The sequence below is a fragment of the Sus scrofa genome, chromosome 10 (assembly GCF_054392235.1).
Source record: "Sus scrofa isolate SSC_HxYL_T2T_F1_AM1 chromosome 10, Sscrofa_HxYL_maternal_Yorkshire_Landrace_v2.0, whole genome shotgun sequence".
Classification (NCBI taxonomy): domain Eukaryota; kingdom Metazoa; phylum Chordata; class Mammalia; order Artiodactyla; family Suidae; genus Sus; species Sus scrofa.
Genome location: NC_139392.1, coordinates 77,195,240 through 77,217,044, shown reverse-complemented (window position 1 = coordinate 77,217,044; position 21,805 = coordinate 77,195,240). Strand labels below are relative to the sequence as shown.

Genomic DNA, 21,805 nt, shown 5'->3' with positions numbered 1-21,805 from the left:
CACCATGATCAGAGGATTGTGGTGTTACACTTAATCACGATTTTAGCTGCAAGCAGGTGTTTACAGGTGTCGAAAGGTAAAACACTGTTTCTTAAGTGTAAACCTATCGTTCTAGCAAATTGTACAGTAAGGCACACTGTACCTACCTCGCTGTGTTTTCTGCATAAACTCTCTAATCCAGAATGAAGTAGGCTGCAAGAAATGAGTTCCTCTGCCTGCTTTAGGAATGGAAAATTTAACTTCTGATCCATTTTTTATTAAAATGCCAACCACTCACACACTTAGAACCAAACCTTGTTTGAATGACCGCGAAGTAAAAAGGAACATTTACAAGGCACCAAAGAATATAATGTGACGGCTCACTGGAGAATGCTATTGTTATCTAATCTTCAACCTTTCCATAAAAATACAGGCAACTCAAAAGCAAAGTCTAAAGAAAAACAACATTCAGGACTCTTAGCAAGCAAATTACAGAAACCGTCAGTAACAAAGTCAACACAAAATCTTCATTATAGAAGTAAATTCCAAATATAAGGAGGAAAAAAAGATGTGAGAGGCAACAAGACACAGGAGTGCCACAGACCAATGGATTTTCTATTTCTGCCCTGCCTTACTCAAAAATTTTCAGAAAGCTTGGTGTAAAATCTACCGGGCCCTTCCAAAGACGCTGGTCTGAAGGCAATGCAATCCACCTGACAGCCGACGCTAAATGTGAGCCACCTGACAGCCCCGGCTGACACCTGCAGGACTTCGGAGCAGTGAAAGAGGGCATAAATAAAAGAACAGGAAAGCCGGAAGATTTTTAAGGGAGTTGGAATTACAGCTCCGTTAAGCAGTTTTCCAAGGGTGTGCCTAAAAACTGTCCAAGGGAAAACACTTGTTTTTCTACCCAAAGTAGAAATCCACAGCAACAGCAATCAGTCAAGCCGTGTCTCAGTATCAAAGAGGAGGTGGTCCAGGAGCCACCAGCCTTCCAGCCCCCGAGCAAACCCTGGCTACACCTACGAAATGTACAAAGCCACTCCCTAACCAGCCCAGCTCCAAAAATACTGGAGGATGGGGACTCGGAAAACCGAAGCTTGCAGCATTCCCAACCACCTAAAAAGAGAGAATTCCATGCTCTGAGATGACCAAGATGGAGGCATTTCAAAGTAAGAAAGGAAAAATATCCTTGGGGGGGAGAGGGGGGGAGCGGGGATCACTGGAAGTTCCTAGAAACAAAAACGGGCAACGTTTCACTTCTCTACTGGTCAAGCTGGGGTCCTCCCACCATCCAGCCCAAAGCCCCAAAAGCCTCTTCCTAGGCTGTGTGGCAGCTGACCCCCGCCACCGGCAGGACACCTCACAGACACAGGCCACCACAGACGGGCAGGGATCCTGCCTCAAGCGCTTACCTCACAGGTGGGGGACCCGCAGGCCTTGAGCTTGTCACCATCTCCCTCCGGCAGACCAGTCCGACGTGTGGCCATCATTTCATTTCAAATCACAAAGAAGGGGCCAACCCTTGGGAGTCCACATTGGGGGCGAAATGCCACCACACACCCAAAAGGTAAGAATTCCACACCAGGCTCCGCAGAAGGTGCAGGGCTAAGTGAGACAAATAATGGGCCGGGGGATGAAGGTTTTGATGAAGCCCCTCCGCAATGCCCTGAAGATGATTTCTTCGGACTTCAAATGATTTCCCCGTCTTCGTCCATTTCTCGAGACGGAAAAAACAAAGACGACAGGTCTCCTCCTCAGCAGCTAGTGAGGCCAGCTGCAGAAAGCGGTCCCCTTCGTCCTAGCGCTTCTCCCGACTCCAAGAGCAATCTGAGTGCGCCGCGAAGCCTCTGCCCAAGAGATCTTTCCTAGAGGAGGGAAAAGTTAAAGGGCATGAACTTTCTCCAGACGCTGACCTTAGACTCGCCCACGTCTAGCCCAAGTTCGCCTTTCCAACACTCGGAAAAATAATGCGGTCCACGCTGATGAACCTCCGTATAAAAGAATCTATCCATACAACAACAACGACAAAAAAAAAAAAAAAGAAAAAAATCTATAAATCATGAAAAAAATGAGTAACATCAGAGCTGCACGGTGGTTGCGTCAAACATGCCTGGCTGTTGTGAAGCCGTCAAAACATTCCCTTTTCAAGTGCATTTTAATGAGCATTATTTTCTGGGCAGAAGAGGCGTCTCTGTTCTTCCGCATCACCCAGCTGAGGAGACTTAAGGGAAGTTTGCTCCCCACGAGACTAAAATGGGATAATACTTTTTCAAAAACCCTCCTTGCTCCCCGCCGCCTCCCCAGCTGGCCCAAATAAAAACAAAAAGCCAGGATCGGACTTAGCCAGCGCCTCGGCCGGCGTCTCGAGGCGGCCTGGGGGACCCGGGGCGCCCGCCCTCCGCCCCAGCCGGCCGGTGTCCCCGAGGAGGCGGCTGTTTTCCTTGGCCCGCGGCGAGGCTGGGCGGAGACGGCGCGGGGCCGGGAGGGGAGGCGTGCGCGGCTGCGGCGGCGGGAGGGACTCCCTCTCCCGAGCATTATTCCGGAGCTATAGAAATGAAGCCGCAGCCCCAGCAACTTTCATTTAGTTGCCGCGTCCCAATCAACGCCCCGACACGATATTCCCCTTTTTCCGTGTCCACCTTGGGGGGGGGGGGAAATAGGAAAAAGAAAACCACCACCCACCTACCACTATTTCCCCCGCCCCTTCCAGAGGCGGGTCGGGGATCTCGATCTCCCGGGAAGGGCGGCCCAAATTTGTACTTTCAAAAACGAGTGGGGGAACCCGAGGGAAAGGCCAAGAGCGAGGGGGCTCACCCGCCGCGCCCCGCCGGGCCCGGCTTCCGCGGGCGGCAGCGATTGGCGGCGGGGACGCGGGCCGGGCATGGGGCCCGGCCGGGACGCGCTAGGCCGCAGGCTCGGTTAATATTCATGAGCGGACGGGAGGCGCCCCTCCTCCACGGCCGGCCGGCGGGACCCCGGCGCCCGCCGCCGGCCTTTGTGCCCTTCCCTCCTCCCGCCGTCCTCCCCCGCTCCGCACACGCGGGTGCGGCCCCAACGCCCACGCCGGGCGCCCGCCGCGGCTCCCTCCGGCCCCGCGCCAGCGCCGGGCGGGGTGGCCCGGGGTGGCGGGAAGGGAGGGAGCCCGCGGCGAGCCCGGCTATCCCTTTCCACCCGCCCGGCGGCGCTGCGCCGGGTCGGCCGAAGCAGAAAATAAAGCAGACACGCACCGGAGAAAGCGCGGCGAGTAGATCCGCACCCGGCCGGCCGGTCCCCGGACGGCACGCCCGGCGCGCACCGGACCCAGCGGGAGGACGAGCGGCCGCTGCCCGCCGCCGTCGCGCTCCGAGGCCGCCGCCCCCGGCCGGCCGCTCCCAGGCACCGCCGCGACCTGCCCCGGCCGGCCCCGGGCTCTCGGCCGCCGCGGGAGGGCGTGGGGCGGGGCGGCGGCCGCCGGACTCTCCCCTCGCCTCGCCGGGCCGGGCCGGGGCCGCGCTCGGGCGCCCGCGATCACCAAGTGACAGAAGTGCCTCGCTCCGCTGCCGCGCCGAGCTGTTTCCCGGGGGCGGATTTCTCGCTTCTTCCTCCCTGGATCCACCTCCTCCCACTCCACCTCCTTCCCCTCCCCTCCCCAGGGGAGGCTCCGGGGCTGAATATTTTCTGTCTTGAATAATACGGTCCCGGGAACCAACGCTGGAGAAGGGGGATTAGCCTGGGGCGGGGTGAGGGGTGATCGCCAACCCCCTCCCAATGTGTGTCGGGACCTACAAGCCCTCGCCGCCCCCAACACCTCCCCCAAAGCCAGACACACAAAACCCTCCCCGCCTTCGCCAATCTCTCGAGCTCAGAGCGGGAGCGGCCAGGAACCCGGGCTTCTGCTGCGGAAGGCTCGGTGCTCCGCGTCAGGGCCCGGGAGGGGGACCTTCATACAGCCAGATACCCAGAATTGGGGGATCCCAGGTCCCAGACGGCGGGGGACACGTCTGGGTGAGTTTTTGCCCCTTTCTGCAGCGGGAGAAGAGAGAAGCTGCGGTGCGATGTGGGACTTGAAGATAAGGGAGTGTCCTTTCACGCCCAACTGTAAATTAGCTTCTTGTTTGCGGGGAAAGGGGTTCGCAGCGAAGCGGTGTTCATTCAATCTCTTGCCCTTTTTACATATTCAGGGCAGTTGAACAATTCCGCGCGGCTAGCGGAACTGAGGAGAGAGGTGGCGGCGCGTCTCTACACCGCAGGTCGCCGCGGCGCGGGTCGGGAGTACAACCGCCGCCCCTCCTCTCCTGATTGCGGGGCTGCGCCCGGGACCCCGGCGGTTCACCCCGCCCCGCCGCCCCTCACAACATCTCCCGCTGCAAATGGCCCAATCAGAAAACGTGACGAGAGAACGCCAGCCAATCAGAGGCTGCTGACTCAGGCTTCCCTCCACCCTTTGCCCCGCCCCAGTAGGAAAACCCACCCACCCTCGGTCTCCCCTTCCTACCCCGCCCCCCTCCGGGGAGGTGGCTCACAGCTCCTGTCCTCGTGGGGCAGAAGTGGAGGACCCCGCCGAGGCGGCGCGGTTTGTCACCTCACACTTATCCTCGTCTCCTCCCAGACACACCCCTCCTCATTTTCTCAGTCCTCCTGCTGGTGCCGTTGAGGGTCATTTTTTTTCCTCGTGCCAGCGGGGGACTGCCAGCTATTGTGTCGGATCAGCTGCCACCACCCTTCGGCGGGGGGGTGGGGGGGGGAATCCAGAAGCTTTGGGGTCTTACCTTTTCCTTTCTTTCTTACCACTCTGCCCCAAAAGATTTAGACACCTCCGCACTCCACCCACCCCGCCCTCCCCACGCAGCTCTCAATTCGCTGCCTGGGTCCTGTTTTTTGTTGAGAAAAAACAAAAACTACTCCCTGGAGCCTGAATACCTGTGCCTTCGTTTTTACATCTTCCTAAGAGTGGGAGGCGCCAAACATTTCGAATATACAACTAAATCTTCATCCTTGATGAGAAGAACGATTTTGACTAGATCATCTTTATATGGCCATGAAATTTGCATGTTCTTGACAGCCCCTGACAAAACTAGTCAGCCAATAACAAAGAAAAAAAAAAAAGAATAAAACAGAGGGAATGCCTGCCAGTCAGTTGGTAATTTACTGAATAGCCCACTGCGCTATAGCAGTATCCCGTTCTGGAGAGTGTAGAGTAAATGAACTAGAAGTGAATGGCAATGTAGGCTTTGAGCAGTGTACCTCTAGTGGGCTTATAGAATGTGTCCAGAAAGGAAAAACACTTTTAAGCACAAAACAGCTCCTTACAAATGCAAATGCATAATCAAGGCGTAAACTGAGTCCCTCACAGCCGTGGACGGCTTGGGTTAAGGTTTTTGTAATGGAAATTTTTAAAAATGTTGATTTTGAAAAAAGGCTTTCAGTGTGGTAAAGGAGACTAAGTGTTGGCCATGGAAGGAGATAGGAAAAGGAGGGAAAACACATTTGAGGAATTGTGGGGAAATAACAATACCTAAAAAGACATTTCTAAAAGAGATAAGGGGAAGGCTCAGGATTAGACTAGGGCCACTATTTACCATATGACCGAGGGCAAATTATTATTCCTGTGTAAAAGTACTAGAGATAAGATAATAATAGTGACTGCCATCAACAAAGCACTGCTTTTCTGCCGGGTATTCCTCCAAGAGCTTTGCACACAACTTAATGAGGTACGCATGTGGCAGAGCCAGGAGTCAAGCCCAGGACGTAGGGTCCAGAGTCCATGCTTTGCTCCACAACATTATCCAACCTCTAACACAGATTTTAATAATAACAACCATACTAGCTAACATTTACTTCTTATTGTGTACTGATCATTGTACTTTGTGTGTAACTAATTCAGTTCTCCTTCTGGGATCCCTATGATTATGGTATTCTAGAATTGGGGATTGTGGAGGTCCTACCGTGGTCAGGTGGGTTAAGAATCCGATTGCAGTGGTTCTGGTCAATACAGAGGCGCAGAGATTTGATCCCCAGCATACTGCACCAATGCGGTGGGTTAAAAGGATCCAGCGTTGCCCCAGCTGTATTGTAGATCTCAGCTGTGGCTCAGATTCATTCCCGGGAGCTTCCATATGCCACAGGTGTGGCCATAAGATTTTAAAATAATAAAACTGGGGATTGTTTTTAAGAACCATTGTAAGTTGCTACCATATCTATCTTATGTCCGTTAGGCTATCTGGATGGAGCGGAGCAAAAGCACAGAACTAAGATGTGGGAAACCTGAATCCTAGTCTTCTCCTGGGACCTCCAAGTATGACAACACCTCTTCTCTTGTTGGGCTGTTGACAGCATCAAATGAGACAATAGACATAAAGGAGTTTTTAAAATGAAAACAACACGTCTGGTTTCCCCAGCAGGAACTCTATGCTTTTGTAACATTTCACTGGCATTTATTAGGGACATATTAACCCAGTTTAAAAAATTAGGTCTATTCCTCTCGGAAGGCATAGAGCAATAACAATACTTTCATAACTGCCCGAGCGCTCATTTAGATGCATTCCGAGTAAACCAACGTGGACACCCTCTAGGCATCTGGGAAGTGGCAGCCATCCACCACCCCTCATTCTTCATTCCAAAAGCCGACAGTATAATTGGTGGAAGATGCAAATCAAACCCTTGGCATTCTCTTCAGCTGCCCATCTTGGGTGTTTCTCTCATTAACACCTCCACCAGCGGGAAGGCCGGAGAAAGGAAAACCAGCCAAACCTAAATCCGGTGGCTACTTGTTAACCACTCTAGTGAGCGATTTGGTCAAACAATAGGTTTGGGGATCATTGTAACTGAAAGGAGATTTGGAATTAACTGTGGGTTTTGCAGTCAATGTCTTGGTCGTTTTCTTTATCCCAAATATTTGGATAAGCAAGAGCTAAGAGTTTACTTTTGTTTACTTGGAAAGGCTGATATATTTTCCTCTTTCAAGCATAGGTAATACATGTGGATTTCTTCGAATCTAACTTCAGAGCAGTTTCCCTTGAGACAGCCTCAGAAATTACTACAGCTATATTAATAACAACAAAACAACCTTGTACACTATAATTCTTGCAATATAGGCAAGACGTTTTTAAAACTGGGGGCTATGGCGTTCCCGTCATGGCTCAGTGGTTAACGACTCTGACTAGCATCCATGAGGACGCAGGTTCGATCCCTGACCTTGGGTTAAGGATCTGTTGTTGTCATGAGCTGCGGTGTAGGTCAAAGACTCCGCTTGGATCCTGCGTGGCTGTGGCATAGGCTAGCAGGTATGGCTCCGATTAGACCCCTAGCTTGGGACTCTCCATATGCCTCGGGTGCAGCCCTAAAAATAATAATAATAATAAAGCAAAAATAAATAAATAAATAAAAATGGGAACTATATCTTCATAACATTTTGGCTTTGTTAATGACACGGTATTATTTTGGTGGGCCATTATCAGAGGAATAATGTCAAAGCCAGAAATAGAACCAAAATGCCCTAGCCCCTGGTCTAATGTCATCCCGTGATAATCTATGGATGATTTCTACTCTCAATATAGAAGTTGCCAATTCTAAGAGGCACAAGTGTTTGCCAGCAAATTCCACAGATGAAATGTGTCATTTGGGATGAAGCATTTGCAAAACTATGTGTCTGAGGCAGCTAAAACCAACAGCCCTCAGAGGAGTAAGCCTTTTTTTGGTTTGAGGGCAAGACTGTAGATTTCTTATTCATACAATATTAAAAAGACACATTATCTACTAATATTCCTTTGAAAAAGACTTTCTTGTTGAACTGAATAGCTACAGAAAGCTGACCTCGATGAGAAGGCATGTAGCTAATGTAATCAAGGAAAGTGAGTGATTTTCTATAATAAATAATTTCTAAGATTCTTCCTTCATCACCTCTTTTAAATTAATAATGTAAATGATTTACTAATTTAATGCTTTGCATCTGTTAAATATGACTTATCTTGCCCACAGGATTACTATCTTCCATTATTAATTTCTAATCTAGAGTGTATTGACACTATTTTTTTTTTTTTTTTTTTTGGTTTTTGTCTTTTTAGAGCCACACCCACAGCATATGGAAGTTCCCAGGCTAGGCGTCCCATCGGAGCTATAGTCTCTGGCCTACACCAGAGCCACACCAACTCAGGATCTGAGCCGCGTCAGCTCACGGAAATGCCAGATCCTCAACCCACAGAGCGAGGCCAGGGATCAAACCTCCGTCCTCATGGATGCTAGTCAGGTTCATTAATCCCTGAGCCACAACAGAAACTCTGGTATTGACACTATTTAATTCAAAATATACTGTGCCGGAGTTCCCGTCGTGGCGCAGTGGTTAACGAATCCGACTAGGAACCATGAGGTTGCGGGTTCGGTCCCTGCCCTTGCTCAGTGGGTTAACGATCCGGCGTTGCCATGAGCTGTGGTGTAGGTTGCAGACGCAGCTCGGATCCCGAGTTGCTGTGGCTCTGGCGTAGGCCGGTGGCTACAGCTCCGATTCAACCCCTAGCCTGGGAACCTCCATATGCCGCGGGAGCGGCCCAAGAAATAGCAACAACAACAACAACAAAAAGACAAAAGACAAAAAAAATAAATAAAATTAAATTAAAAAAAAAAAAAAATATATATATATATACTGTGCCTAGCAAGTGCTATACACAATAGATACACTTGAATAATTACTCCGCCCTTATTGTGATCTTTCCCTCCTCTGGGATAGTAATCTGCTTAAACCTCTCTTTTTTTTTTCTTTTCTTTTTTTTTTTTTTTTTTTTTTTTGTAGCTGCCCACTCAGCACATCGAAATTCCCAGGCTAGGGATCGAATCCCAGCCACAGCTGCACACCCCCAGCCACTGCAGAGACAACACCGGACCCTTAACCCACTGTACCATAGCAGGAACTCTTTGAGGGTTTCTTTTTGGTTGATTTGTTTGTCCGTTGCTATTAATTAGTTACTTGATTATAAACAATCTTCTATTATTATTTACCAGATTATTTGGTCCTTTTCTATCTAGATTATAAACTTATTTAGTTCTTTAGGGCATTTAGTTCTTTTTTCAGACCTGCATAATACCTACCACAGCTTTTACACATTTCACTGCAAAATTATTCAAGAAATGAATGATGATTGTGTCACTATTAGTGATAAATATTTATACCTCAAGAAATTCCTGGCTGTCCAACAACTCTCCAGGGTGCTGGAAGGTATAGGTATAAATCTGAATGCATATGCCTAAAATGGGAAGTATGAATTAGAAGAGTGTCCACAAAAACAACACTTGATATGGGACTCAGTTTTCAGAAATGCCACATTTTATCTCTTGTTCTTTATTTGGTTCTTTTATCTTTTGGGGGCTGCACCCACAGCACAGGAAAGTTCCCAGGCTAGGAGTCAAATTGGAACTGTGGCCAGCCTATGCCACAGCCACAGCCACAGCAGTATGGGATCCAAGCCATGTCTGCATCCTATGCTGCAGCTCTCGGCAAGGCGGGACCCTTAACCCACTGAGCAAGGCCAGGGATCGAACCGCTTCCTCATGGATACTAGTTGTGTTTGTTACTGAGCCACAATGAGAAATCCCCACATTTTTTCTCTTTATTTAACTCCACCTCTGGTGACTGAGCTGGCTTGAGGCCCCATTACCATGCCAGAAACTAAGAGCACTTACATTTTGGCAATAATTATGAAGCCCATAGTTAACCCGCAATCATCTAGCAAACATTTTCTTCTGGATTCAAATTATTTTTCAGCACGAGCATCTCCATAATTAAAATTGAGTGGCTTGGATTATCACAACATTGTAAATCAACTATACTTCAATAAAATTAAAAAAAAATTTTTTTTTAATGGAGTGGCATGGTACTCATATTCATCGGCATCATTAAGCATCTATTTCTAGATTCTGAGACAACATAAGAATAAAAATGTACATGTTTTTCTTTTATCCTAAGAATCGTGACTTCCATTTATAAGCATTCCAATTTTCCTTAAAAATATGAGACCAGTTTTTTAAATGTTTCCACCCACCCGACTAAATATGAGCTGGAACATCCTGTGAAAATACTGTGCAATCTGGGTAGAAACCCAAATTCAAACTGGAGAATTGAAATATGTCTTCATCATCTTGGAATAGAACACTAAATTCCAACCATTCCAACTAGGAAACTGTACTGGCAATTGATTTTGATATGATTGGCCTAATTCAGAGAAACCAAATCTTCTTCATGAGAATGAAAAAAAAAAAAAAAATCTGGGAGTTCCCGTCGTGGCGCAGTGGTTAACGAATCCGACTAGGAACCATGAGGTTGCGGGTTCGGTCCCTGCCCTTGCTCAGTGGGTTAACGATCCGGCGTTGCCGTGATCTGTGGTGTAGGTTGCAGACGCGGCTCGGATCCTGCGTTGCTGTGGCTCTGGTGTAGGCCGGGGACTACAGCTCCGATTAGACCCCTAGCCTGGGAACCTCCATATGCCGCGGGAGCGGCCCAAAGAAATAGAAAAAAAAAGACAAAAAAAAAAAAAAAAAAAAAAAATCTTAGTCTCCCCTCATTGTCACAGGGCAGAAGGAGGAGAGTCATTGAAAGCCCGCTCCTTACCTTAAGTCAAGAAAACTGCTCTCTCTCAGCACTCCCTCACCCAGAAGATCCCATTCCTCTATTCCTATAATTGCCTGCGCTCTCTTCTAATCCCGAAGTCAACTAATGAAGGGTTCTACCTTCAGATAGGAAAAGTTTGTGGAATCATATATGGCAATTTACATCTGTGTTTCAGTAGGATAGAGGTGGGCTTGCATAACTTTTTCCTAAAAGATGTTGACAATTACTTTGTTTGGTTGGTTGGTTGGTTTTGGTTTTTAGGGGCACACCTGTGGCGTATGGAGGTTCCCAGGCTAGGGATCCAACCAGAGCTACAGCTGCTAGCCTACACCACAGCCACAGCAACGCCAGATCCTTAGGCCACTGAACGAGGCCAGGGATCAAACCCTCAACCTCACAGTTCCTAGTTGGATTCATTTCCACTGCGCCATGACAAGAACTTCAACAATTCCATCTTAATTTTTTAAATTTGCAACATGGAAAGAAATAGATATTACAACTAGGAGAGAGCCCCATCCTGTGTGACATTCCATGAACCCACCCTCTTGTCTCTTCCAGCCTCCTGCTGTGGTTCTGCAGTGGCTGCTGGATCCACTCAAAGATAAGTCACCCACTGTGTCTTTGTAGAAATGGAAAATCTAGAGCGCAAATCTAATCAAAGATGAATGGGAAGAAAATTAAAAGGATGAAGTAAGAGTTTTAAACTGGGGAGGAATGGGGAAGAGGAAACAAAGAAATGATTATTGTAGAAGACAATTCACCCCAGGAAACAGAAGAAAAATAGAGACAAATGTTCTCCACCTGGAAGGAAATCAAATATATCAAAAGTTAAATGAAAAAAAAAGAAAGAAAGATAAAGGCGTTCCTGCCGTGGCTCAGTGGTTAATGGACCCAGCTAATATCCATGAGGATGCAGGTTCGATCCCTGGCCTTGCTCAGTGGGTTAGGGATCTGGCGTTGATGTGAGCTGTGGTGTGGGTTTGCAGACGAGGCTCAGATCCCATGTTTCTGTGGCTGTGGTGTAGACCGCAGCTATAGCTCTGATTTGACACCCAGGCTGGGAACCGCCATATATACCACAGGTGCTGCCCTAAAAAGACCAAAAAAAAAAAAAAAAAAAATCCGCTGAGCCACAAGGGGAACTCCCAGGACCATCTCCTTTGACTCAGAGACGGAAGTCACTGTGGAAGCTGGCACAGACATCGCAGCAGGCCTGAACTGCCTACTTCTGGATTGTTACCAGAAACAGACAAAACCTTCTATGTCACCATAAGGACCATCGTATTTTAAAAATCTTTTTGGTACAGGAGCTTAGCTTTTGTCTAAACTACTTGTGAACACTTTTTTGCAATGCCAAAGATAAAAGAACTTAGCATGTTTCAGGAAGTATGAAAGGAGAATAATTACTTGGGGGAAGTTGTTAAACTTCGATATTACAAAAAAAAAAAAAAGGAATCCTAAAAGTAAATCAAAGTGAGTCACCTAAAGTAGGGGCTGACAAACTATGGCCCACAGAGCAAATCCCATCTGCTGCTTGGTTTTATAAAGTTTTATGGGAATGAAACCATGGTTATTTGTTTATCTATAGCCATTTCAGCACTTCACCATAATGCCTGCAAAGCCTAAAATATTTTCTGTCTAGCTCTTCCCAGAAAGTTTGCTGATCTCTGGTCCAAAGAGAAAACAGTACTGATCTTAGGACACTTCTCAATGTGAATTGATATAAAAAGAGTTTTGAAGAAAAAAAAAAATGTAACTTAAAGATCACAACCATGGAGACATCTATATTTAAAAGCAGCGGAAAGGCACTTTTGACTATGTAAAGTATTGGGAAATATATTACCTTTCCTCAAAACAATTGTATGATATTAATCCACTAATAAGAGGACGGAGACTGAAACAACTGATTTTTATTATGATTATATAGAATGTACATGTTATAAATTTTAAAAGAAAAATATTACAATGCAAAGTAATAATATCGTAACTATAATATACTAGACTAAAAAATGAGGGCAGAAAAAATTGAGGGAGTTTCCCAGTAGCTTAGTGGGTTAAGGACCCAGTGCTGTCACTGCTGTGGTGCAGGTTGGATCCCTGGCCTGGGAATGTCCACAAGCCTCAGGCCCAGCCAAAAAAACAAAAAAACAAACAAAAAAAAAATGAGAAGCAGAAGGAGAAAGAAAGGTGAAAATAGTGTTAATTGCTATCATTTTTTCAGTGGTTATGGGGAGTTATGGAAAAAGTATTCTCATGGTATTTAAGGCAGAAGTGTTCAGTGACTAAATAATTAGAAATAATGTGAAATGACAAGCCACAGGCCAGCAGAAGATACATGTAACTGATAAAACCTGCCAAGGATTTATAGCAACAGTTTCTAAAGAGTCCCTGTAAACCAATACATAACACAGAAAAGATAAATAGGCAAGTCACAAAAGAGGAAACACGTGTGGTCACTAATCATCATATAAGATGCGCTGTATCACTGGAATCAGGATAATGCAAATTCAAATGATAATGAGTCCATTTCAAACCCATCAGACTGGCAAAAATAAGTCAGATAACATCAAGGGTTGAAGTGTTGATGAAAACAGAAGCTCTTACACACTGCAGGTGGGAAATATAAATTCATAAAACCAGTAAATGGCATGCCGGTTCCTCAGGCCCCAACCCCTGGATTGTCTGCAAAAGCTGTAATGAATATTATATCCACCTGGATATTCGAAGGCGCTCTCAAATTCAAGATACCTTAATCTGCTTTTCCCATATTAGGTGGCAACTCTGTTCGTCCTGTTGCTTGAGACCAAAAACTTTGAGGCAGCCTTGACTTTGTCTCACACCCCACATCTGTAAACTCTCAGCTCTAACATCAAATCCTAGCCAGAAGCTCATCACCTGCACAGCTGTTCCTCACATTCAAGCTAAGTCATCTGTCTCCAGGATTATGGTGACAACCTGTAACCAGTCTTGGGGCTTCTGCCCACAGCTTTGCTAGTGTCTGCTCTCAATGGTGGAGCCAGGGCCACCCTTTTTAGGACCTAAATCAGATCAGGTCACTTCTTTGCTGAAAATCATCTCCTGGCTTCCCTTTTCATTCAGAGAAAAAGCCCACATTTTTACATACTTTACTTTGGTCCTGTTTGATCTACCTCCTGGCCGTTGGTTCCCACACTGACACCCTTGCTATTGTCACACACACACACACACACACACACACACACACACACACACACACTCCTGTAGTTCACCTGCTGTTTTGGTTCCCACACTGACACCCTTGCTGTTGTCTCACACACACACACACACACACACACACCTCCTGTAGTTCACCTGCTGTTCCCCCAGACAGGTCTTCCCCGACTCCCCACCCCCACTTCAAATAGTACCTCCCCACCGGCCCCACCCCAACCCACCTGCTCTCTCTCCTTATACGTTATTTAATTTTTTGAAGCCCTAATTGACACCTGGGGTTTTATATTTGTATTTATTGCCTCTCTTCCCAGCTTAGCATATAAACCTCAGAAGAACAGGAAATGAATCTTTTGTTTCCTGCTAAATCCCTGGGCCTAGATCAGACCAGGCATACACTAGACACCCAATAAAATGTGTCAAAGGATAAATAAAACCATTTTGGCAAGAACATTTCAAAATATAATAGCTCGGAAAGTTGAGGCTGTCCACACTGTCTTCTAGAAAAAGTCTGCTTCTGGATGGCCTCCCAGAGAAACTGTCCCTTTTGTATATAAGCAGAATGTATAAAGTAAGCCTTTTGAGAAAGACAGAAATAATCTGCTCTTCAGAAGGTGAATGATAGAATCACTTTCATTTAGGCAATGCAAGTCTATTTAGCAGGTAAAATGAATATATCAACATGTATCAATTTATATCAAAAGAATTATATAGTAAGTAAAGGCAGATTGTAGAAGGATGATGTATATATAATATACATATATATCCACATTTGTAACATTGTATTGTTATACACATATCTGAATACACATCTGAATTAAAAGTATAAAAATCACGGAATAATGCACATCAACTTTAGGAGGGAAGGAGGAAGGAAAGAAAATAGGGATGTGGCGAGTGTTTGGCTACAACATTTTAGTTCTTTGGGAGTTCCTGTGGTGGAACAAATCTGACTAGCATCCATAAGGACGCAGATTCCCTGGCCTTGCTCAGTGGGTTAAGGATCCAGCGTTACCGGGAGCTGTGGTGTAAGTCGACCCGGCTCAGATCCTGTGTTGCTGTGGCTGTGGCGTAGGCCGGCAGCTACAGCTCCAATCTGACCTCTGGCCTGGGAATATCCATATGCCATGGGTACAGCCCTTTAAAAAAAAAGGTGCTTTAAAATAAAAAGCTCTGAAGACATATGATATACATATTTTTAATATATGTTTCTATATATGTGTACATATACATATATATGTATATATATTTTGCTTTTTAGGGCCACACCTGCAGCATATGGAAGTTCCCTGGCTAGGGGTCTAATCGGAGCTACAGCTGCTGGCCTACACCACAGCCACAGCAACACAGGATTTAAACCACATCTGTGACCTACACCACAGCTCATAGCAATGCTGGATTCCCGACCAACTGAATGAGTCCAGGAATCCAACCTGCATCCTCACAGATTCATTTCTGCTGTACCACAACAGGAACTCCAATATGTAATATATTAATATACTATGTAATACAATCTACTTATCTAATTCCACAACACATACTAAAACCAGAAACTCTTAACAGCATTTGTGTTGGGGGTATGGAACTGAGAGTGGAGCAGGAAAGGAAGAAGCACCTGATCACCATTTGGAGTTTTTTTCCTAAAATTATTTATATGAAAGCAATATAAATAACATTTTTTAAATGACAAATTTAAAATGCCTTTCTTCAATCTTTGTCAGGGCAAGCAGAGAGAAAAATAAAAGCACTGAGGACCTGAATAACATAAAAACAAACTTGAAATAATAAGCATCTGTTGGAGTTCTCCTTTGGCACAGGGGGTAAAGGATCCTGCGCTGGCACAAGTGGCTCATGTTGCTGCTGTGGTGTGGGTTCGATCCCTGACCCCGGGAACTTCCACATGCCATGGGTGCAGCCAAAAAAACCTTGGAAGAAAGTGAAAACGGTACCAAGAAAATAGCCCATACAAAAGGGCTGAACCCAGACTATTCTACAAGCAATTCCTCACTGGAGGGCATCGTTTTTTCTTCAACTGGATGCCTAATTAAGAGGTTGGCATATCTTTAGGGATGTGTTGTATGAAAAGTGCATATGCCTGATATCAGAATTGCCCTTAGTACAGCCAAATGAGAAGCTTGGAGAAATGCTACAATGGAGGGCAGGCAGACTCCAAAACCTTCTAAGAAGGAGGTGGGCGGAGTCACCTGCACTCTACAAGTCGGCCTTGCCTGCTGTTTTACCAGGAGGACTTGTAGAGCTGAACCTAAGTAGGCGAGTACATGCTGCAGCTCCCTGCTGGCAAATGGACTCTGAGAGTAGTGGATGCTAGGGACTGCCCTGGTTACCCAGGCGTTATTTCAGAGAGAGGGAGAGATTTTTCCAGTACTGTAAGGAACTGGGGAAGGGCCTTTCCGGGGAGAGAGAGAGAGGATATTAGATCTCGAGACAGAAGATTGGCGAGGCACGGCAGCGTGCCAGGAGAGGACCCTGTGAGGAGTGTTGCTTTTCCTTTTGCCTTAGACCGAGGGCATCTGTATTCTGCCTTCGGCTGAAAGTTCCTTTGCCTACACTGTCCTTCTCTCCAGTTAGGTAGACACATTCAGTAAATCTTCTCATGGACTCAGCATCATGATATCACGGTACCGTGGAGAACCAAAGGATGGAACGGTAAACTGAATTTGCCCCTCTCCCAAAACACCCCTCTGCCTAGCAGTACAATGTTTTCTGGTTTTTTGTTTGTTTTGCTTTTTATGGCTGCACCCTTGGCATATGGAGGTTCCCAGGCTAGGGGTCGAATCAGAGCTACAGCTGCCGGCCTACGTCACAGCCCCAGCAATGCTGGATCTTTAACCCACTGAGCAAGGCCAGGGAATCAAACCCACATCCCCATGGATCCTAGTCAGGTTCGCTCACTGCTGAGCCGCAAAGGGAACTCCAATACAACCTTTTATTAAGGGAGACTGTGCCAAGGCTTTCAGCAGCAGCCAGCCACAAATTGGACAGAGGCTTAACAAAAGGCTAGAAGCCTTGGGAGGTAACAGAACACAGGGGAGACTCTGTCCATTCACGGTTGGATGGTTTGGGGACAAGCTGGAGATGAATTTGCTGCTTCTTTCCCGGAAAATTCTCTATAGAAACATGAGAGGCTCTTGAAAACAGTGGAGAATATGAGTGCAGGTGCTGGGTGGGGGGAGGAAGGTAAATGCATGAATGACCGAGACATGACATGTTTCACAGTGAAATGTTTTTGATGGATATCTTCATACCAAAAAGGAATTGTTCTTTTCACTTTCCCCACCAAGTTCTTCTTTACCCTAGGCCTTTTCTTTTTCTTTTTTTTTTTTTTGCTTTCTAGGGCTGCCCTCTCGGCATATGGAAGTTCCCAGGCTAGGGGTCCATTCCGAGCTACGGCAGCCGGCCTACACCACAGGCACAGCAACGCGGGATCTGAGCCGCATCTGTGACCTACACCACAGCTCACGGCAACGCCGGATCCTTAACCCACTGAGCAAGGCCAGGGATCGAACCTGCAACCACATGGTTCCTAGTCAGATTCCTTTTCAGTGCGCCACGACGAGAACTCCCCATAGGCCGTTTTCAAAGGGGCATCTAAAGATGTTCTACGATGTGCCCAGCCGTGGCAAGAGGGAATACTGAGTGGCGGTGAGCAGGCCCCTGGCTCTCTAGCCTCGAACACATGTCATTCCAATTTGTGCTGCGGCCGGATGACAATCTGCTACCTGTGAGAGACCTCCGGTTTGTTCCTCAACACCCGAACTGCAAAATCTAATTCACTAAATTTTTTACTAGTAAAATTTAGGAGTGTTTTAATTTTATTGAGGACTAAGTGACAAATAGAGCTGTATGTATTTAAAAGGGGCAGTGTGATGATGTGATATGGGTAAGACGTTGTGGAGTGATTACCAAGATCAAGATAACTAATTTACTAATTTAAAATTGAGCTACTTGCTGAAGAGGGAACTTAGACCTTTGATGTGAAGTCTGATTTAGACATCCAATTATGTTTTTGAGAAATTCGGCTTCATCGGGCCAGGGATTGAGTTGATAAAAACAGCAAATGAAATAGCACCTAGATTTGACCAAACGCATAAAGCTTTGTGCTTCTCAACCCAGGTTGCACATTTGAAACTTCTGGGCGCTTTAAAAACTCCTAAGACTCAGGCCACACTGGAAATCTATCAGTGCATCTCTCTGGGGGTGGAGCCCAGGCATCAGTGCTCTGGAAGGCTCCTCAGGTGATCCTATCCTGCTGTCAAGGCTGGTACCCACTGCTCTGGATGCAAGTAGAGGAAAGGAGAATGGATCCATCACAGAAGTCTGCAGAAGCTTGATACTTTGAAAAGTGTGTAAAGCTTTGGATCTCCACTTCCTCTTATTCTAGAGCAGAAGGCATTTTAGGAGTTCTGATTTAGCCCAGAAATGTGAATTGTTCTGTTTAGAAAGCACGTGTGGGCAATGTCACGATGAAATCACTCTAGCCATCTGGCGATGCAACAGGAAGTTATTCTGGTTTCGAATAACATGAAACAAGCAGGATGAGGCTGCAGTAAAAACTTATCAAAATAGCTTTGAGTTTCTGAGCAGTATAGAAGAGTGTTCGTCTTTTCCAAAGGGATTATTTCCTCCTCTTCTGTTTTTCCATAGAAAACATTTCTTAAGCTAAGGTTTAATTTAATTTGGGTCTGTTATTTTTAGAAATAAAATAAAGCCTAATACTGTAAAGGCTTTAAGAAAAACGTAAAACTCCACTTCTTATTCTAATGGAGGAGAATGCATAAATCCAATTAATGGGCATTTGAAATAAATATTGATACCCTATTAAAACTGAAACAGCTTTAAAATGTATGAAGGACTTGGTGGGTACTGGGCCAAGTCAGGAACCTGAAGCATTGATCTCGGCAAGTGGGTGAGGGGAAAATAATCCCTATAATATGCTCTTATATCACTTAGTGGGTAAGGTATTTTGAGGCAATTACCTGACTGTTTGGTCTTCACACCGTTTTGTTTATTTTATTGGTTGTGTGTCTTTTAATAGGTTTTTCAAGTGCTTTGGCCAAGCCTGTGGCATGCAGAAGTTCCCAGGCCAGGAAATGAACCTGCACCATGGCAGTGACCCAAGCCACAGTAGTGCCAATGCCAGGTCCTTAACCTACTGAGCCACCAGGGAAGTCTGAGTTTTTTCGTTTGTTTGTTTTTTTGTTTTTAAGGGCTGTGCCTGGGACTATGAGTCAAATTGGAGCTTCAGCCACCAGCCTACACCACAGCTCACGGCAATGCCAGATCCTTAACCCACTGAGTGAAGCCAGGTATGGAACCCGAAACCTCATGGATCCTGGTTGGGTTCATTAACCACTGAGCCACGAAGGGAACTCCTGAGTTCTATTTTCTTAACCTCTCCATATATGAAGAATGTCTTTAAGCCCTGCCATCACCCCACCCCGCCCCACCCTCAGCCATAAAGGACACTATAGGGGTAAATCTGAGTGTTGCCCTTGAATACAAAAATATGTAGGAACGTTATCCATTACTTAAACTTTTTATTTTGGGAAAGTTGTAGATTCACAGGCAATTGTGAGAAATGAGGCAGAGAGAGCCTGTGTTCCATTCCCCTGTTTCTCCCAATGGTAACACCTTGAAAACTGTAGTAGAACCAGGATATTGACATGGGTACAGACAAGACTGAGGACCCTTCCATCACCACCACCAAGAATCCCCCTGGTTGTCCCTTTTTGCGATTACCACCCCCCCCACCAGCTCTCCTTGTCCACACCTCTTAACTCATGGCAACTACGATGTCCTCCATTTTTGTTGGAGTTCCTGATGTGGTTCAGTGGGTGAAAAACCTGACCAGTATCCATGCAGATTCAGGTTCCATCCATGGTCTCACTCAGTTGGTTAAGGATCTGGCGTTGCCAGATCTGGGGCATAAGAAGCAGATGTAGCCCGGATCCAGTATTGCTGTGGCTGTGGTATAGGCCAGCGGCCACAGCTCCAATTCGACCCCCAACCTAGGAGCTTCCCTATGCTAAAGGTGCAGCTATAAAAAGGAAAAAACCCAACCTAAATGTCCATCGACAGATGATTGGATTAGGAAGATGTGGTATATATACACAATGGAATACTACTCAGCCATAAAAAGAATGACATAATGCCATGTGCAGCAACATGGATGGAACTAGAGACTCTCATACTGAGTGAAATAGGTCAGAAAGAGAAAGGCAAATACCATATGATATCACTTATAACTGGAATCTAATATACAGCACAAATGAACATTTTCACAGAAAAGAAAATCACAGACTTGGAGAACAGACTTGTGGCTGCCTAGGGGTAGAGGGAGGGAGTTGGGGGGATTGGGAGCTTGGGGTTAATGGATGCAAACTATTGCTCTTAGAATGGATTTACAATGAGATCCTGCTGTGTAGCATTGAGAACTATGTCTAGATACTTACATCACAACACAACAATGGGAGGAAAAATTATGTAAACATGTATGTGTAACTTGGTCCCCATGCTGTGCAGTGGGAAAAAAAATAAATAAAAGAAAAAAATTAATTTTTTTCCTGTAATTTTGTTATTTCAAGAATGTTATATAAATGGAATCATACAGTCTATAACCAATTAGGATCACTTTTTGCTCTCAACATAATCCTCTGGAGATTCTTTCAGGTTTTCTCATGTACCAGAGATTTGTGGGAGTTCCTGCTGTGGTGCAATGGAAACAAATCCGACTAGGATCCATGAGGATTTGGGTTCAATCCCTGGCCTCACTCAGTGGGTTAAGGATCCAGCGTTGCCATGAGCTGTGGTGTAGGTCACAGGTGGGGCTTGCATCCTGCGTTGCTGTGGATGTGGTGTAGGCCAAGAGCTGTAGCTCCGATTCGACCCCCAGCCTGGGAACCTCCATGTGCTGTGGCTGTGACCCTAAAAAGCAAAAAAAAAAAAAAAAGTTTGTACCTTTTTGTCACTGAGCTGTCTTCCATGCTGTGGCCATCTGGAGTTTGCTTTTCCATGCATTCGAAGGACAACTGGGTTCTTCCCAATTTGGGGCTGTTACAAATGAAGCTGCAATAAAGGATATTTGTGTACAGTTTTTGCATGAACATAAGTTTTCATTTCTCTGGGATAAATACCCAGGAGTGTAATTACTGTGTCATATGCTAATTATAGGGTTTTTTTTCAGGGTGTTTCCCAGGGTGACTCTACCACTTTACATTCCCTCCAGCAGTGTGTGAGTGATCCAGTTTCTCCACATCATTGCCAGCATTCAGTGTGATCATTATTTTTTATTGTAGCCATTCTGATAACTGCGTAGTAATAAGTCATTGTGGTTTTAATTTGCATTTCCCTAATGGCTATTGACAGAACATCTTTTTATGTACTCATGTTTTATCCGTTTATTTATTTATTTGTTTTGCTTTTTAGGGCCGCACCTGAGGCATATGGAGGTTCCTAGGCTAGGAGTCTAATCGGAGCTGTAGGTGCCAGCTTACACCACAGCAACGCAGTATCCAAGCCATGTCTTCGACCCACACCACAGCTCACAGAAACAGCAGATCCTTAACCCACTGAGCGAGGCCAGGGATCAAACCCGCAACCTCATGGTTCCAGTCAGATTCGTTTCCACTGTGCCACAAGGAGAAATCCTATTTTATCTGTTTTATATATACTGTCCAGATTTTCAGTTGTATGTAGCAGCAGCAAGAAGGAAAGTACCACATTATCTTTTATGGTGGGTCAAAATAGAATTGCAGCTAAGGGGTCAAATTCTGCTCTCACATAGCCAAAGTTTAAATCCTAGCTTGATTGCACCCTGGCTTTGCAAACTTGGTCAAATTTTTTTTTTTTTGGTCTTTTTGCCTTTTTTAGGGCCACTCCTCCGGCATATGGAGGTTCCCAGGCTAGGGGTCAAATTGGAGCTACAGCTCCCCGCCGGATCCTTAACCCACTGAGCAAGGCCAGGGATCGAACCCACAACCTCATGGTTCCTAGTCGGATTCGTCAACCACTGGGCCACGACGGGAACTCCCATCAACC

The 21,805-nt window shown here is 45.9% G+C and overlaps 2 protein-coding genes across 6 annotated transcripts in view; one reads left to right on the top strand and one right to left on the bottom strand.

Moving 5' to 3' along the window:
- Positions 1 to 2,402, bottom strand: part of ARHGAP21 (Rho GTPase activating protein 21) — a 139,323-nt gene extending 136,921 nt beyond the window's left edge. For all 5 annotated transcript variants that reach the window (XR_014818001.1, XM_084980314.1, XM_021064916.2 and 2 more), the window contains exon 1: positions 1,395 to 2,402. Coding sequence is in view for 4 of the 5 variants with exons in the window: in XM_084980314.1 (XP_084836440.1) it covers positions 1,395 to 1,472 (78 nt within the window). In the remaining variant the exon portion in view is untranslated. The remainder of the gene's footprint in view (positions 1 to 1,394) is intronic.
- On the top strand, positions 1,529 to 20,323 carry LOC110255603 (uncharacterized). The gene is made up of 5 exons (XM_084980963.1): positions 1,529 to 1,549; positions 2,326 to 3,966; positions 6,177 to 6,256; positions 11,117 to 11,163; positions 15,478 to 20,323. The coding sequence occupies exons 1-2, from the start codon at positions 1,529 to 1,531 to the stop codon at positions 3,646 to 3,648; spliced, it is 1,344 nt and encodes a 447-aa protein (XP_084837089.1). The 3' UTR covers positions 3,649 to 3,966; positions 6,177 to 6,256; positions 11,117 to 11,163; positions 15,478 to 20,323.
- The last annotated feature ends 1,482 nt before the right edge of the window (positions 20,324 to 21,805 follow it).

Coding starts and splice junctions, on each gene's coding strand:
- LOC110255603 (XM_084980963.1), top strand. CDS start 1,529: ATGCCACCACACACCCAAAAG. Junction 1,550..2,325: donor TGCCACCACACACCCAAAAG/GTAAGAATTCCA, acceptor GATCGGACTTAG/CCAGCGCCTCGGCCGGCGTC.